The sequence below is a fragment of the Leptidea sinapis genome, chromosome 1 (assembly GCF_905404315.1).
Source record: "Leptidea sinapis chromosome 1, ilLepSina1.1, whole genome shotgun sequence".
In the NCBI taxonomy this organism is placed as follows: domain Eukaryota; kingdom Metazoa; phylum Arthropoda; class Insecta; order Lepidoptera; family Pieridae; genus Leptidea; species Leptidea sinapis.
The window spans coordinates 15,588,851-15,604,810 of record NC_066265.1 but is presented as its reverse complement, the minus strand read 5'-3'; the positions used below and the strand labels follow the sequence as shown (position 1 = coordinate 15,604,810).

Below are 15,960 nucleotides of genomic sequence, written 5' to 3'. Positions count from 1 at the left end.
CCACCTCCGAATTCAAGGCTGGTTATCTCCAAACGTGTAAGTAGTTCTTCAATATCCTCCTTTGTATGGGCAAGTAGTGTCGTGTCGTCGGCTTATCTGAGATTACAAATTTTCCACCCTCCGACAGATATGCCTTTATACCAGTCCAGTAAATGTTAAATAGCAATGATCAAATGATACAACCCTTGTCGAACGCCAGCCTCAGTTTTGAAATTTGTAGAGTCTATTTCGTCCACCCGAACAGCTGCTGTACCATCTATGTAAAATCTTTTGGCGACTTGTATTTAATTCTTATGTAGAGGTACCTCCATTTGTGATAGTATGTGCCAAAGTTTTGTCCATTTAACAGTATCAAATGCTTTCCGAATCAGCAATTCCAACTTAAAATAATTGAAGATAAGAAAGGCTATGGTCAACTGGGCAACTTCGAATTCTGAAGTTCTTTTTTCTTTGGTCACATCTCCAGAAATGAAGGATCGATTGAGCGGTTGATAGTGCAGGGCCAGTTGGAGGGGAAAAGAGTGAGAGGACGCTCACCTACGCGATGGACGGATCTAATCAAAGCAGTGACCCAGACACATGTGGTGGAGTGCTACCGCGATGTGACAAACAAAAACCAAGGAGATCAATGGCGACTAATATTGCATTATCTTAGCGACCACGACCACTCTGACAAGAGTGAACGTCTGAGAAAAAGAAGAATGTTCTAGATTAGTTTTAGTTTTACTGTTCTGGTTTTTTTTTGTACGGGTGTTTTATGTGGGTGTCAAATAAAAGATATTATTATTATATTAATATCGTAGATATTATAGATAGATATAGATAAAAATAATCATAGTTTAATACCTACTCGGTAGCCGGTACGCACAAAACAGAAAAATAATAGCTTTTTTAAAAAATACCTAGTTTTGTACCGCGCTGTTGTAACTTTGTAAGTATTCTGTTTTCAATTGCATGTTCTCGATCCATCGTAATAACACATGACCAACTATTATGTTATATTTTTTTAAAGTTGTTTAACGTCTCCTCCCTCGTCTGGTACGTCGATTCCACGTGGCAGATTATGACATCATTAATAGTTAATACTGAATTATGACGACTCGGCGATAAAAGACACAAAGGTGTGAATGAAGCATAATTTGTTTCTGTTCTATAGCCACATGGCCAATGCTATAAAATAATATAATAAAACTTTAGCAAAACGTCACTGTCATACGGTGTCATTTGACAATGTTTTGTTTATTTTGAATTTTCTAAGTAACGAAAAAATAACCTAACAATCTGAATTGAATTCTGTATTATTTATTTTTGGTTAATATGGTTTTTAAATGCCAAGAAGATAGTTACATCAAAGAAGTAAGCTCATTTTATAAGATGTGCTGTACCCATGTTATTTAATTAAGTTTGAAAGTTAAATCTTAATATATAAATTTCTCGCAGTTCTGTTCAATGGTTATAAATTGCGAACCAACAAATGAATCAATAATCGAATATGGCAAAGCTTCGAAATTTGAAGGGTATCAGATTATTTTAGAAAATACTATATTGTTTCCTGCGGGTGGAGGTCAGGTTTGTTTTTTTATATACATAGTATGGTGATGTGAACTTTTAATACTTACCACTAACCAATTTACTATTTGGAGAATGATTTCGATGATATACTTATATAATATGATTACACATAGTTTTTTTTTATAGTGAATCAAGGTGTTTAGAGAATCTTCTTTAACACACAACCTATTTATCTCCCTGTATTATTAGACTTTTTAAAACAGTAGGTCTTAAGACGAGTAATGCATTAAATGTATTTATTAATTCACATTGAAACATTTACTGTAAAATTTTTGTTCCAAGGTTTGATAACATTTTGTTTTTTGTAGCAGTATCATAAGAATAAATAAGTTATTTTTATATTATATAATTCAATTATTGTTTTATTTCATTTAACATATTTCAAGTATGTATAATAACTGTCCACACAAGTGCATAAAATAAGCCAATTTTCTGTATACTATAGATTTTTACATGTAAGATTTACATTCAGTTGAATCTAAAACACATACTAAAAATTCTCTTTAAGTTAACCTAAGTACTGATTTAATTGGAGTCTAAATTTAGAAACTGAAAATGGCAAGCAATGTAAATAATAATAATATATTGTTCTCTATGCTGACATGGTAAGAAACTTTGAAACTCAAAATATAATGTTTTTTTTTCAAATATAAACAACAGTAGCATACAAATGTTTATATACATAATGGTTATTTGACATTCCAATTAGTACCAACATTCAGTTATAATAATATTATTAGAAAAATATTTAGCCTTTTAATATTATATAATCACATGCAAAATCTTAGTGTGTTCATATTATTAAGTTAGTAGTATTGTAAATGTTAGGAATCGCTCACAGCTATTGTTGGGGCCATCAAATTCAAATTCAAAAACACTTTATTCATGTAGGTCACAGAAATGACACTTATGAATGTCAAAAAAAAAATAAAAATATTGTTTCTTATTGAATTTACCGCTACTTCGTAGAGAGTTGAGCTAATTAGAAGAAGTAGCAAGAAACTCATTGCCACTCTTTCAAGTCAAGATTTTAATTGTTTTACAAATCATTTCAATTACAATATATGCGAAGTGACGCAACAAAAATACTACACGAGTAAGTCAAAAAAAGAAAAAAAAATTAATACTTATAAACACAAGAGTTATTGAATATAGTAGATGCATCAATCCACACATACCGCAAATAAATAGAGGCAAAAGTGGTGGATGTGCTGGCTGCTGATCACCCTACTGCCCTAGTGATATATATCATTTAGTAGTAGTTAAATTATTCAATACATATTCTATTCAAGTGAATAGTAGAAGTGTTTTTTTATAGTTATAAAATTATATTCTCATTTTCATAGCCACATGACATTGGTTGGTTAAATAACACTGAAGTGGTACAAGTAATACGAAAGGGGGAAGATGCAGTTCACTTCACTAGGGAACCACTGGAAGTAGGCACCAATGTCACCCAGAGAATCAACTGGGAAAGACGATTTGATCACATGCAGCAACATTCAGGTGATTGTTTTTTTATAAATATAAAACAAATGCAGCATTCCTATCTCTTAGAATGGTGAGGAAGACTACTTACTGACTGTATGGAAATAGCTTATATGAAATTAATGTAGGTACATACTTGTTAACATATTTGCTGACGATATACCAAAAATTAATGAAATCCGTGCATTGGTTTTGTCAAAAAGTAGGCTTTTCATTTCAAACCAATTTAAACATCCTGTAAGATTTGGGTAACTTGGTCAATGATTCAATAAACTTGAATATATATTTCAATATCATAAAGCGGCAACGCCACCCTATGATGCAGTGCAAAAGTTGAATAGCAGCGCTAGAAAAGCTGCCTTTGAATTGCGCCGCCCGCGGCCGTTAAAGAGATACCGCCGGCACGTGTATTTTATAGTCTAAACACATGTTGGGATATGGCCCGGCTGAAACATCGGACACGGTCTGGTACGGAAACATTTTCTTTTATTTATGGAAAAGGAGGACAAACGAGCGTACGGGTCACCTGGTGTTAAGTGATCACTGCCGCCCACATTCTCTTGCAACACCACTGGAATCACAGGAGCGTTGCCGGCCTTTAAGGAGGGTAATTCCACAACATTGTAGTGTGAGGAAAAAAGCCCACGCATCCAGATGGTGGGGATGATATCCTAACTTGTGGCGTGTCGTGCGAAGGTGGAATTCGGCGGCAGGAATCAGGTGAAACAGCTCTTCGGAACACTCCCCGTAATAAATGCGGTAGAAAACACAATGAAGCGCCATCTCTACGCAACGCCAAGTGATCCAGCCGTTCACAGAGCACTGGGTCCCCGACAATTCGAGCTGCTCTGCGTTGCACGCGGTCAAATGAATCGAGGTGATACTGGGGTGCGCCAGATCTGAGATGACAGCAATACTTGATGGCCGGAGCTGCGCAATTTGGGCCGGCTTGAAGTATTGCCTTGTTCTATTAATGACGCCGAGCGTCTTCGACGCCAATTTTGCTTTGCCCTCCAGATGGCCACCGTTCTGGGAATCAATGGCAATTTGAGACCCAGTATTACGATACTAGGCGAGGCTTTAAATGAAATGAAATGAAATTTTATTTGCAGGAAATTACTTAGTAAAAAAAGCATACTACTCATTAAAAGATTTTCTTGACGATAAAATAGTAAATAATAAAAATTAACTTCGACTGAACTCAATATCATTGTGTAGCTAATGATATTATTAGCACATTATATTATAAATTAAAATGAATAAGCCTATGAAATAATAACTATTGTATGATTGATGTTAAGTTAAGTTTGCTTGGGATGTATATCTTTTTTTAGTATAGTACAGTAAATTATAATTGTTACAGAAATTAAAACGTTAACTATGTATTCCTCTATAAGTTTGCATGCCTTGTGGGTTAGGATAAGAGCACTTGTTAATTATAAGCCAACAACACATTATTACCTTATCTTGCAAATAAAAATGATTTGATTTGAAACATTGTACTTAAGATGTTAACAATATAATTAAGTTAAGAGAAGTGTTGTCGAAGAGCGGTGATACGACAAATGGGGCTTTTTAGTGGTAAATGCGCAAACTTGAGACTTCTGGAGATTAAATTGGACAAGGTTCAATTTATCCCATTCCACGAGCTTTTCAAGAGAGGACTCGATAGAAGACACAAGTTTCTCCCAGGACTGATCGACAAATTCCCGAGAGACCTGCATTGCCAACATATCATTTTTATGCAGTAGAAACAGCGTGGGAGATAGCAAACAGCCTTGGGTCACTCTAGCGTTCACGGGCTTTGGGTTTTTTTGAGGCCAGTTTGGCCTTCTCTTCCAAGTGACCACGGAACTGAACGTCGCTCGATATATTGACGCCAAGTATGCCAATACAGGCTGTGGCAGTTAGAGGAGTGTTCTCGAATCGCGGGGATACGACAAAGGGAGACTTTTTAGTGGTGAACGCACAAACTCGTGTCTTCTTGAGGTTGAATTGGACTAAATTTTGTCGGCCCCATTCCGAGACTTTAAAATAATTGTGAATAGGGAAGAACTAAACAATAACAATTTATTACTTGTTTGTAATTTGAAAGCCACCTATCAAAAATCGTACCAACTTACTTGTTCGCTGCTCAGGATATTACTCAGAAAACAGTGGTTTCGCAAGTACCTACTGAACTTACAAAAATAAACTATTTTATTACAAAGCTCATCCATTCATTAATTTATTAAATATTAAAACATTTGAATAACACAAAATTACTAGTTTTTACTGCCTTGTTTAGGTTGTTGGTAAGTAATTGTAAATAAAGTATCGATAAACTAGAATTGTGGGGTACGCCCTATTTACGCCGTTATTTATTTTCGCCATTTTATTTAAGTATTTGTAATTTGTTGATTCAGTATAACGCTAGCTTTCGGAATGTCTGTCCGATGTCTGGAGTGTCCAAGCGAGTGCCTTACGCAGCCCGCGATTGTTTGAAGTGATTGACTGTATTTATTAATTTAACTTTCTTAAAGTTCAAGTGAAATTTTTAAGTCGTATGCAGGACGCCTCGTGTAGAGGCGAAACACGTGTCGAATTGTTTTTTAAAAACAAATATTGGCGAAATTAACACTAAAGAAAACTTAAATCATTTGTGTAATAGGATATGCAACGTCCACTAACCAAAACACACTAGAGCGATATTTTGTCACATTTTTTTAAAAGTTTGTCAAAAATAAATTAGGCAAGATAATGGAGCTTTGTGTACTTTTGCTGACAACATGACTGACATGTATTTTTTTTTTCTTTCGAAGGTCAGCATCTTCTTTCAGCAATATTGGAAAATGAACAGAATCTTGTAACAACAAGCTGGTGGCTTGGGGCTTATGAGAGTTACATAGAATTAGACTCCACCAATGTCAGCCCCATGGTGCTCGAGAACACTGAAAAGCGATGCAATGAGCTGATTAGAGAAGCCATACCTGTTTGTGTGAAATTCTGCAAAGCCGATGACCCTAGCCTTGATGTGGTAAGACATTTTTTTGTAAACTAATCAATGAATCTATTCTGATGTGTGAAGTAATACAAAATATAAGTGGAAGTAGAACTTGGTGTCCTGTCACAACAGATTTGAGGATTTAAATGCTACAATACCCAAACATAATAAATGCAAACACACAATGGAAGTCTATTCTATTCTATTCTTTCTAGTGGCTTCTGTGGAAGGGGCACCACAACTCGCCAATGTCACGTTTCAGTAGACCAACAAGCTTAGAGTGTGTCATTTGATCGGTGTAAACGGATTTATAAGTGATTATAGTAATGACCGGTGCCGAGAATCAAAACAGATTTATTTTCTTATTATACCTGAAACAAATATGCTGTTAGATTATATTTATTTATTTATTATTACAAGGAAACATAACAAACACATCACAAGAACTGAACAATATAGGAAAGAGATACAAAATATAAATGTAGATGCGTCCTAACACATGTTTCACAAATACAATAATAACAAAAAGAAAAATCAAAGGTATACAGTCACAAAACGCAAACATTCACAGAAGTAACTAATTTAAAAGATGTAGACAAATGAAATTAATTAAAACTAAACTTGGGGCAACGATAAGAACGATTTTAATTTTAATTCTAAACTGTGTCTGAACACAGCAGGGGAGCACGAAAATATGTCGATGTCGAGAAAACTATTGTTGTAAGAATTACACATTTTTACCATGTTTGTTCTTGGGGACGATAGCTCAAAAGAAATGCATGTGCGGAGAGACCTGGCTGGGACGTGAAAGCCTACGAGACTGAGGAGCTCAGAAGATGTCAGCTCTCCAGTACATATTTTCTTTAAAGTTACACAGTCTTTTATAGTGCGGCGCTGACATAGCTGAAGAAAGTTGTATTCAAGCAACAAATCATTATAGTGGGTTCGATTTCCTTTTACACGATAATTTAACGTGCGTAAGAACTTTTTTTGAACAGTCTCGACTCTTTTTTCGTGGATCGAGTAAAAGGGATTCCATATTGGGCTTGCATATTCTAGTTGGGGTCGCACGAGGGACTTATAAAGATATGTGTAAGTACACTTGTCCTTAAATTGTTTGGACACACGTGTAATAAAGCCTAGCATGCGAAGAGAGCTATTTAGAATATGGTCTATATGGGTGCCGAGGGTTAGTGTGCGGTCTAAATGAATACCCAGATCTTTGATGGTAGAAACTGACGTCAGCTGTTGATTGCCGAGCTGAAAATGAGTCGTGATAATATTTTTATTTCTGGTGAACACGATATGTTTACACTTTTTGTATGCCAAGTATAGTTTATTACGTGTGCAGTATGCATCAAGTCTGTTAAGATCCTCCTGAATACGGACAGCGTCAGATGGACAAGTAACTGTTTTGTACAGCTTTAAATCATCGGCGTAAAGTAAATAATGACAATGTGAAAAGCATTGAGATATGTCATTGATAAAAATAGTGAAGAGCAAGGGTCCAAGAATAGAGCCCTGCGGTACACCGGATGTCACGCGAACTGGAGAGAATGATATCCATTAACAATTACCGACTGAATGCGGTCCTGCAGATAGGCCGCAAACCACCTCAAGAGGTTACCTTTAATGCCATTGAAAGAAAGCTTCTGTAAGAGTAATACATGGTCAACCTTGTCGAAAGCCTTCTGGAAGTCTGTGTATATAGTGTCTATTTGTGTTTTACAATCTAAGCCGGTGAAAATGAAGTTGGTAAATACGAGAAGATTGGTGAGAGTTGATCTGCCGGCAACAAAACCGTGTTGTTGATCAATAATAACATTTTTTAAGCTGGAGAGGACATGACGGTGCAATAGCCTTTCTTGGGAATTGTAGAGAGGATAGAAATGGGACGATAGTATTCTATGTCATTTCTTGCTCCAGATTTAAAAATGGGTGTAATGTAGGCCGATTTCCAGAGTCTGGGGAAACAGCCTGTTGACAGGCACTTGTTAAAAATAATTTCAAGTGGCACACAAATTGACTCGTATATGTGTTTAAGAAATATTGGACTGATATTATCTGGTCCAGGGCTTTTATTGCGGTCGAGTGTACGCAGTTCTCTGCTTATTTCCGCCTGGGAGATGCATACGTGACTAATTAGAACATGCGAGTCATTGACGATACTCTCACCAACAGCACTGGAATTAGAGAGAACCTCGTTTGCTGAAGGCTCGAAAACTGATTGAAAGTACTGCGAAAACATTTCAACAATGGCGTTTGGGTCACTAGACAAAGTATTTCCGTACTTCATGATATGTGGATACCCTGAGTTAGATTGCATTAGCGAGGAAGTATATTTCCAAAAATGTTTAATGTTGCTTTTTAGGGAATCTTCAACACATTCAATATACCGATTATGACATATCTTAAGAAGCATTTTCACTCGCGCTCTTAACAGAGAAAACTCTTGATAATCACGAGGGTTTTTATAGGTTTTCCAACGACCCCACAGCTTTTGTTTTCGTCTGAGAGTGCGTATTAACCCTCTACTGAACCAAATGGGGTATTTATGTGATTTAGGCTTCATCAAGGGCACGTATGTATCAACGATATTGTTTATTTCCGTGTAAAACACACTTACAGCCTCATCGCATGGCAGTGGTGTTAAGAGTGACTTCCATTCAACCTGTTTGACTACAGTATTTATAGTTTGATAGTCTGCCTTAAAGAAATTTCTTTTGCGAGTACGAATATGGGGCATTGGATTTAATTTCTGTATATGGCAAAATATTTCCAAGGCCGGGTGATGGGGAACAACGTTCAGCAAGGGATCAACAGAGGATTCGGTAGAATTTTGAAGAGTGGTCAGGACTAGGTCCAAAATCCTTTCGTTTTCATTAAATATATAATTAGATTGTTCTAATTATATATTTAATGAAAACGAAAGGATTTGGATATATAATGGACAAACACTGATAATATTACTTATATAAAACATTTATTGTGTTAGTTATAACTTAATATTATTCTGTTTAATATATTTACATAAAGTATTTACAAAAGGAGTGAAAACAAAGGTGAGGAGGCATTTCATGGACGTGGGGCGGGGGATTTCAGGAGGTATAAAGTTGTACAAGGAAGACTTCATTAAAGGGCAATTAAAAAATAAATAGTCTACATTTCCCTCATCAAGTCCACAGTCACATAGAGAATGGTCTCTAAAACTCCTCCATATTAAAAGAATAGTGAACCAATGGCAGCAATAGATCTCCCTTATTTTTCACTCCCTACACACACTCGTTTGGCGTGGACGGGTGGTCAACATTTAGGAGGATGAAAAATAGATGTTGTCCGATTCTCTACCTACCCAATATGCACTCAAAATTTCATGAGAATCGGTCTAGCCGTTTCGAAAGAGTTTAACTACAAACACCGCGACATGAGAATTTTATATTTTAGATATAATATTTTCTATGTTTTATACCTACCGGTGAGACCATAGCATAGACTACACACCTAATCTAATTTTAGTTAGTAGTCTGATCGGGCGACGACGGCCGAACTCGGATAATCGAATCAAACGCTTGAAAGAGAGCGGGTATACAAACACGACCGTTATCATCCGAGTCCGTTGAGTCCGCTGCACTGTAAGGACATTCACGTCCGGGTTGTTCTTTCCGCCATTATACAAACACGACCGTTATCATCCGAGTCCGTTGAGTCCGCTGCACTGTAAGGACATTCACGTCCGGGTTGTTCTGTTCGCCATTATACAAACACGACCGTTATCATCCGAGTCCGTTGAGTCCGCTGCACTGTAAGGACATTCACGTCCGGGTTGTTCTGTCCGCCATTATACAAACACGACCGTTATCATCCGAGTCCGTTGAGTCCCCTGCACTGTAAGGACATTCACGTCCGGGTTGTTCTGTCCGCCATTATACAAACACGACCGTTATCATCCGAGTCCGTTGAGTCCGCTGCACTGTAAGGACATTCAAGTCCGGGTTGTTCTGTCCGCCATTATACAAACACGACCGTTATCATCCGAGTCCGTTGAGTCCGCTGCACTGTAAGGACATTCACGTCCGGGTTGTTCTGTCCGCCATTATACAAACACGACCGTTATCATCCGAGTCCGTTGAGTCCGCTGCACTGTAAGGACATTCACGTCCGGGTTGTTCTGTCCGCCATCGGCCGACAAAATCGGTTTTTGGTGTTAATGTTTAAGCTAAAAGCAATCATATATCGTGAACGTGAGCCCTAGAATATACTAGCCTATATACGATCTGACAGCACGACAATGCGTGACCAATTTCAAGTTGTCAATGTGTCTAATAAAGTTAAAAAAAAAATCTTTTAAATCTTTCGAGCCATTGTCCACCTAGAAAAGAAAAAAAAAGATACAGAACATGTATTGTAAACGAACCTTATTTACATAAATGTAGACGATTATTGGATTTTTTATTGTGTATCTCTATTTACCATTGGTTCCAGGCCCACACTCGCGGACTACCCAAAGACTGTACAGAAATTATACGCACAATATGTATCAAAGGCGTTGATGAAAATTTGTGCTGTGGAACCCATGTGTCTAATCTAAGGTAAAATTAAACCACTCAAAATAAAATAGGCACATTACTGATACAGGACCTTAATTAATCGATTTATTTGAATTTAGAAAATATGGTGTAAACATTTTTTTAATTCTAGTAAATTAAAGATATAAAATACCCTTTTTCAAAATTCACTAAATATTGCCATAAAAGTAAGCTATATTGTCAGTTAAATTGTAAGTTAATAACTAGTGGAGTCTCCTCTATTGAGTGAATCTAACACTTTCGACAAGAGGCGGCGGCAAGTACAAAACTCTACTCATACTGAGGTTTTTATTTATAAAACAAAGTCCCGGGCACATCTGACTGCCTAAACGCGGTTACTCCAAAAACTAAATAGAACCGATATATGAGCGATACTAAGATGTCGTGATTCAGGAAAAAGACAAAAAACCCAACCCAAAAACACTCGTAGAAAGAAAAAAGAAAATATGTGCACTCTGACACATATTTTCTTGACAAAAACAAATTGTTTATACATATCCAATGGCTCTTCACTAATGCATCACAATTCTTTTTTATATGCTCACAAACACAGTCTGGTGGAGCAACAAACGGGTGGGATTAATTTTCCTAATTGTTTTGGGAAAAACTAATAAGGTTGTCTGATCCCCGCGCATAGGAACACGCTGCTATTTCAAAAGTGCCGATTGCAAAATGCAGACTCCCTTCTGAAACTATGGTATAACCTTCCGTCATGCAGAGATCTGTTTGAGGGAAGGTTATACCATACTTTACATATAATAACATATTATTTGGTTTTTATTCTTATTTTTTTATTTAGTCAGCTGCAATCAATCAAACTTTTGGGTATGGAAGCAGGCAAGAAGGGCAAAACAAACGTAAGGTTTCTTGTTGGCAACAGAGTTCTGGGTGTGTTTCAGAGCATGTTGGACAGGGAAAAGGCTCTAACCAGTTTATTAAAGTAAGTGAATTTAATAAGTTTTATTTTTAATTTGTTTTCTTTAGTGTGATGATAATGAAAAAAAAAAGTTTTGACATTTAGTGCCATTTTTTTTGATGACCTTTTGCCATTTTGCTGGTAGTGACATAATCTCGTTACTATACAAATTTTGGGATTTCGGATCAAAAAACGGGACAAATAGTTTTGGCAGTCCTCTTTATGGTAATCTGACGCTGCCTCAAGTGTCCTGAACGGTCTCCAAACTGGTGGAAATGTAAAGGTGACGGGCTATTATTATAACACCTCCCAGACAGACTTTAAATTGTTGCTGAGCGGCCAAAGTGGTCTCGCGTAACACGATGAGAGACCACACCCTTTCTTTTGATGGACTTTACCCACTTCCTCTCAACTTGTTGCTTAAATCTCAGACAGTAGAGATTCGACTCGATGGTTCTGCCCAGTGGTAGAAGCTCATAATGAACGATGCCCTTGCGATCCTACCATGTTAGCTAGCCCGGGTTTTGCCACAGTCTGACGTCTGTCTTCACAGACATCAGTATCGACGTTAGATCTCTTTTAGGACATTCTTGTCGTATGTGATTCACTTTTCATCACCCGTTATCCATCTCTTCAAATACGGTTCGGTTTCTGTTACGTCACAATATAGTATAATAATGAGGTTTTTATGCACCTAGCTTTTTTCAAATGTGAAATTCTCAGTTCTTCAGCTATGTCGTAACTGATATGCCGATCTTGCTCCACTTTTTCAAAAATAACGGAAATTTTATCTGTAACATTGATATTAAAATAAAACACAATTAATAATAAATAATAATAATAAAATGATAATAAAGCGATTGCCAATTTCGTGGTCATCTGGAGGGCAAAGCCAAATTGGCTTCAAAAAAACTGGGCGTCATTAATAGAGCACGGCAATACTTCAAGCCGGCTCACATACTAGCGCTCTACAAAGCGCAGGTCCGGCCACACATGGAGTATTGCTGTCATCTCTGGTCTGGCGCGCCCCAGTATCAGCTCGATCCATTTGACCGCGTGGCGTTGCGTAGAGAAGTCGCTTCATTGTGTGTATTCTACCGCATTTATCACGGGGAGTATTCCGAAGAGCTGTTTAACCTGATTCCTTCCGCCGAATTCCACCTTCGCACGACATGCCACAAGTTAGGATATCATCCTCACCATCTGGATGTGTGGCGGTCCTCCACAGTGCGGTTTTCAAGAAGCTTTCTTCCACGTACTACGAAGCTGTGGGATGAGCTTCCTTGTGCGGTGTTTCAGGGACGTTACGACATGGGTACCTTCAAAAAAAGCGCGTACACCTTCCTTAAAGGCCGGCAACGCTCTTGTGATTCCTCTGGTGTTGCAAGAGAGACAAAAAAACAAATATTAGAATAAAACAACGTTGATATTAAAATTCCCAGCTATCAAAAACGTTTACCGACACTGCATTGGGTCCATAAACGTCACAAATTTTTTCGCGACTTTCGTTATTATTTTTTATTTTTTTGTAATAAATTTATTTTTCACATTTTAAAATGTATCGAATTTGTTCATTAGATTCACTCATTTTGTCAAAAAGAAAAACAAGTGCAAAATAGCTAAAATAATATGTTCCTACTTTGTTTCCTTGTTGATACTTAAGTTACCTTTTTAATGTCATGAAAATACAAATGGAGAGAGGAGAGCATAAGACATTTAATTACAAGTTTATTTACTACTTATTCTCCAACCAACAACTTCATTATTGACTAGTTGAATTATTACCTAGTTCTAAATTTTTTAGGTTCGCTTGTATCGTTTTCCATTTGCGAATTAAGAATTTCGACAGCGAATGCAACTTTTTTTACCCGTGAATATGTAATCAAAATCGAAATTAAGTATTTCTAAATGCAAAGTTTAGTAAACCAGCACTCCTTTCTGTACAGAAACGAGCCATCAAAACATGAAGAACTGGTACAAAAACTACAAAAGAATCTAAAGATTACAAACAAAAATCTGCAGAATGTCTTATCAGAGCTAGCTCAATTTGAAGTAGACAAAATAAAAAGTACAAATCCCACACCAATGTATGTGTTTATTAACAAGAAGGAAGCTACTCCGGAGTTTAATAGGATCATTTGTAAAGGATTGGAGAAGGAGGGTACTTTTGTATTTAGTTGCTCTGAAGAAACAGATCGCCCGAAGGAAGGACAGATAATAGTTCAAGGTCCAGAAACGTATTGCAACGCATTACTACCACAGTGAGTATATTTGTTATAAGATTCCAAAAAATACCATAGGCACAAACAGGTCCATCTTCCAATGTGAATGTTTAGTCATCAAGGAACACGATACTATGAAGGAATGTATACGGACACAATATCCGAATTCTATCCGATACTATATCGGTACTTACTGCACAGGGGAACAATACCTTTAACTCAGTGCTGATATACAAATGTCACCAATCCTTGGAACAAGTTGCCTGTAACAACTCGGTAACTCTGCAATGGATCAAGGGACACAGTGGTTCGTTGGGGAACGATGCAGCGGATGAACTTGCAAGGTGGGTATCAGAGACCCAAGTGGCTGGCCCATTGCCACACTCCTGCCGCTGCCCTTAAGCCAATTGCGTTCATGAATACGCTCTCTCAACCACCAACACAACGCCCGATGGATAAATGTCTCTAGCTGTAGACAGTCGAAAGAAGCGATACCTGCACTATCCCCCAAACGGTCATGACTAACTAGCCTAAACAGACATGACATCTAAATCATGGTGGCCACCCTAACAGTTCACACATAACTAAACAAGCACCTTTTCACAATCGGCGTATCCTTAGTGCAGAGGCTGCCTAGCGGAGAATGAAATAGTCACTCATTTAATCCTGAAATGTGCTGGGGTGTCCAACCAACAGGCAAAAACCTTAGTGAATACAAGGACGCTCCGAGAAGGCTGTGAATACAGCAGGAGTGTTCTGAACTTCTGGAAGGAGCTGGGCTGGCTGTAATGACTGGCGAAAGCTGCACGCAAAAATGGATTCAACTGAGTGGTTTAATTGCGGAAATAGGAGCCCCTCTATCAATACCAAGCACAGGCTCCAGTGGGAGGCTCCTTTGCACAGGATTCCGGCTAGATTATGGGTACCACAACGGCGCCTATTTCTGCCGTGAAGCAGTAATGTGTAAGCATTATTGTGTTTCGGTCTGAAGAGCGCCGTAGCTAGTGAAATTACAAATGAGACTTAACATCTTATGTGTCAAGGTGACAAGCGCAGTTGCAGTGCCGCACAGAATTTTTGGGTTTTTCAAGTATCCTGAGCGGCACTGCATTGTAATGGGCAGGGCGAATCAATTGCCACCAGCTAAACGTCCTGCTCGCCTCATCCCTTATTTTCATTCAAAAAATACTTGTTTCCGCAGCTTGACAACCGATACGCCCTTTTTGCGTTTCTCACTACTTGAAACATCTTTTCTGCAGCATAGGTATGCTGGAGGATTTACTGCCGGGCAACAAATACTTTAAATGGGCTAAAACAGCGACACCTGTATTTTAGCAACAGATAACAGATAGGCGGCCGTTTCTCCAACCGCAATGCATACTTTATATATCGCTATATAAAATAGTAATAATGAAATGATATTTTATTATTTTTATTTAATCATGAAACTTGTAATAATAACATTAAATTTTTAGATCTCATTAATGTTACAAACTAATGTTACAAAATTATTACAGGCTTACAGATATATTGAAAGCTAAAGGTGCATTTAAGAATGGCAAGTATCAAGGGAAGGCTGGTGACTTAAGTGGTATTAATAAATGTAAGACTATAGTTGAAGAATATTTTAAAAATATTTTGTAAAATAAACTGTGTGAATATTTTTTTATACTTTTTTTGCTGTTTTTCACCTTACACCTTAGTTTGTGTTTCTTCGACATTCACTCAGTGCGGGGGCGTACGGAGTGGCTCTTATAATACAAGAATTCGAATCAAAGTGACCATGAAACATATAATAACAATTCAGTAGTTAAAAGTAACATCATTTGTTGTTCCAGTCAAACACGATACTTATATGATTATTATTATTACATAAAAAATCGACATGGATAGGAGTGGTAGTGCCATGTTGGGTCCTCACGGACACAACCGAATTGGGCCGGCACGCCCGGAGAAATACCACTCCCCCACTCGAAACCGGCGTGAAATAGCGGCGATGCCGCTGTGTTTGGTCCGGTGAGTGGGGTATCCGGAGGCCTACGCGATTCCGTGTTGGATCAGATCACCACTGCAGAGATCGTGTTTCTTGGCGATTTTAACGCCCACCACGTCGAATGGCTAGGCTCACGTACCACCGATCATGCAGGGAGATCTGTTCACGACTTCGACTAAGCATATGGTCTGACGCAACTG

General features: G+C 37.7%; 1 protein-coding gene across 2 annotated transcripts; it reads left to right on the top strand.

Moving 5' to 3' along the window:
- Nucleotides 1–1,216: 1,216 nt before the first annotated feature.
- Nucleotides 1,217–15,431, top strand: LOC126965373 (alanyl-tRNA editing protein Aarsd1). 2 transcript variants are annotated; one of them, XM_050808927.1, is made up of 8 exons: nucleotides 1,217–1,356; nucleotides 1,441–1,569; nucleotides 2,919–3,078; nucleotides 5,862–6,076; nucleotides 10,526–10,632; nucleotides 11,429–11,569; nucleotides 13,492–13,806; nucleotides 15,285–15,431. In XM_050808927.1, exons 1-8 carry the CDS (start codon nucleotides 1,318–1,320, stop codon nucleotides 15,409–15,411), a joined length of 1,233 nt encoding a protein of 410 aa, XP_050664884.1. In that variant the 5' UTR covers nucleotides 1,217–1,317; the 3' UTR covers nucleotides 15,412–15,431. The 2 variants fall into 2 exon arrangements, with proteins under 2 accessions (XP_050664884.1, XP_050664892.1); XM_050808935.1 differs by lacking the exon at nucleotides 1,217–1,356 and having other exon boundaries at nucleotides 1,441–1,564.
- Nucleotides 15,432–15,960: the final 529 nt, after the last annotated feature.

Bases quoted from the DNA above. Each gene is read 5' to 3' on its own strand.
- LOC126965373 (XM_050808927.1), top strand. From the start codon at position 1,318: ATGGTTTTTAAATGCCAAGAAGATAGTTACATCAAAGAA. The intron at 1,570-2,918 runs GTTTGTTTTTTT...TCATTTTCATAG, and splicing joins TTCCTGCGGGTGGAGGTCAG to CCACATGACATTGGTTGGTT. The intron at 10,633-11,428 runs GTAAAATTAAAC...TTTTTTATTTAG, and splicing joins ACCCATGTGTCTAATCTAAG to TCAGCTGCAATCAATCAAAC.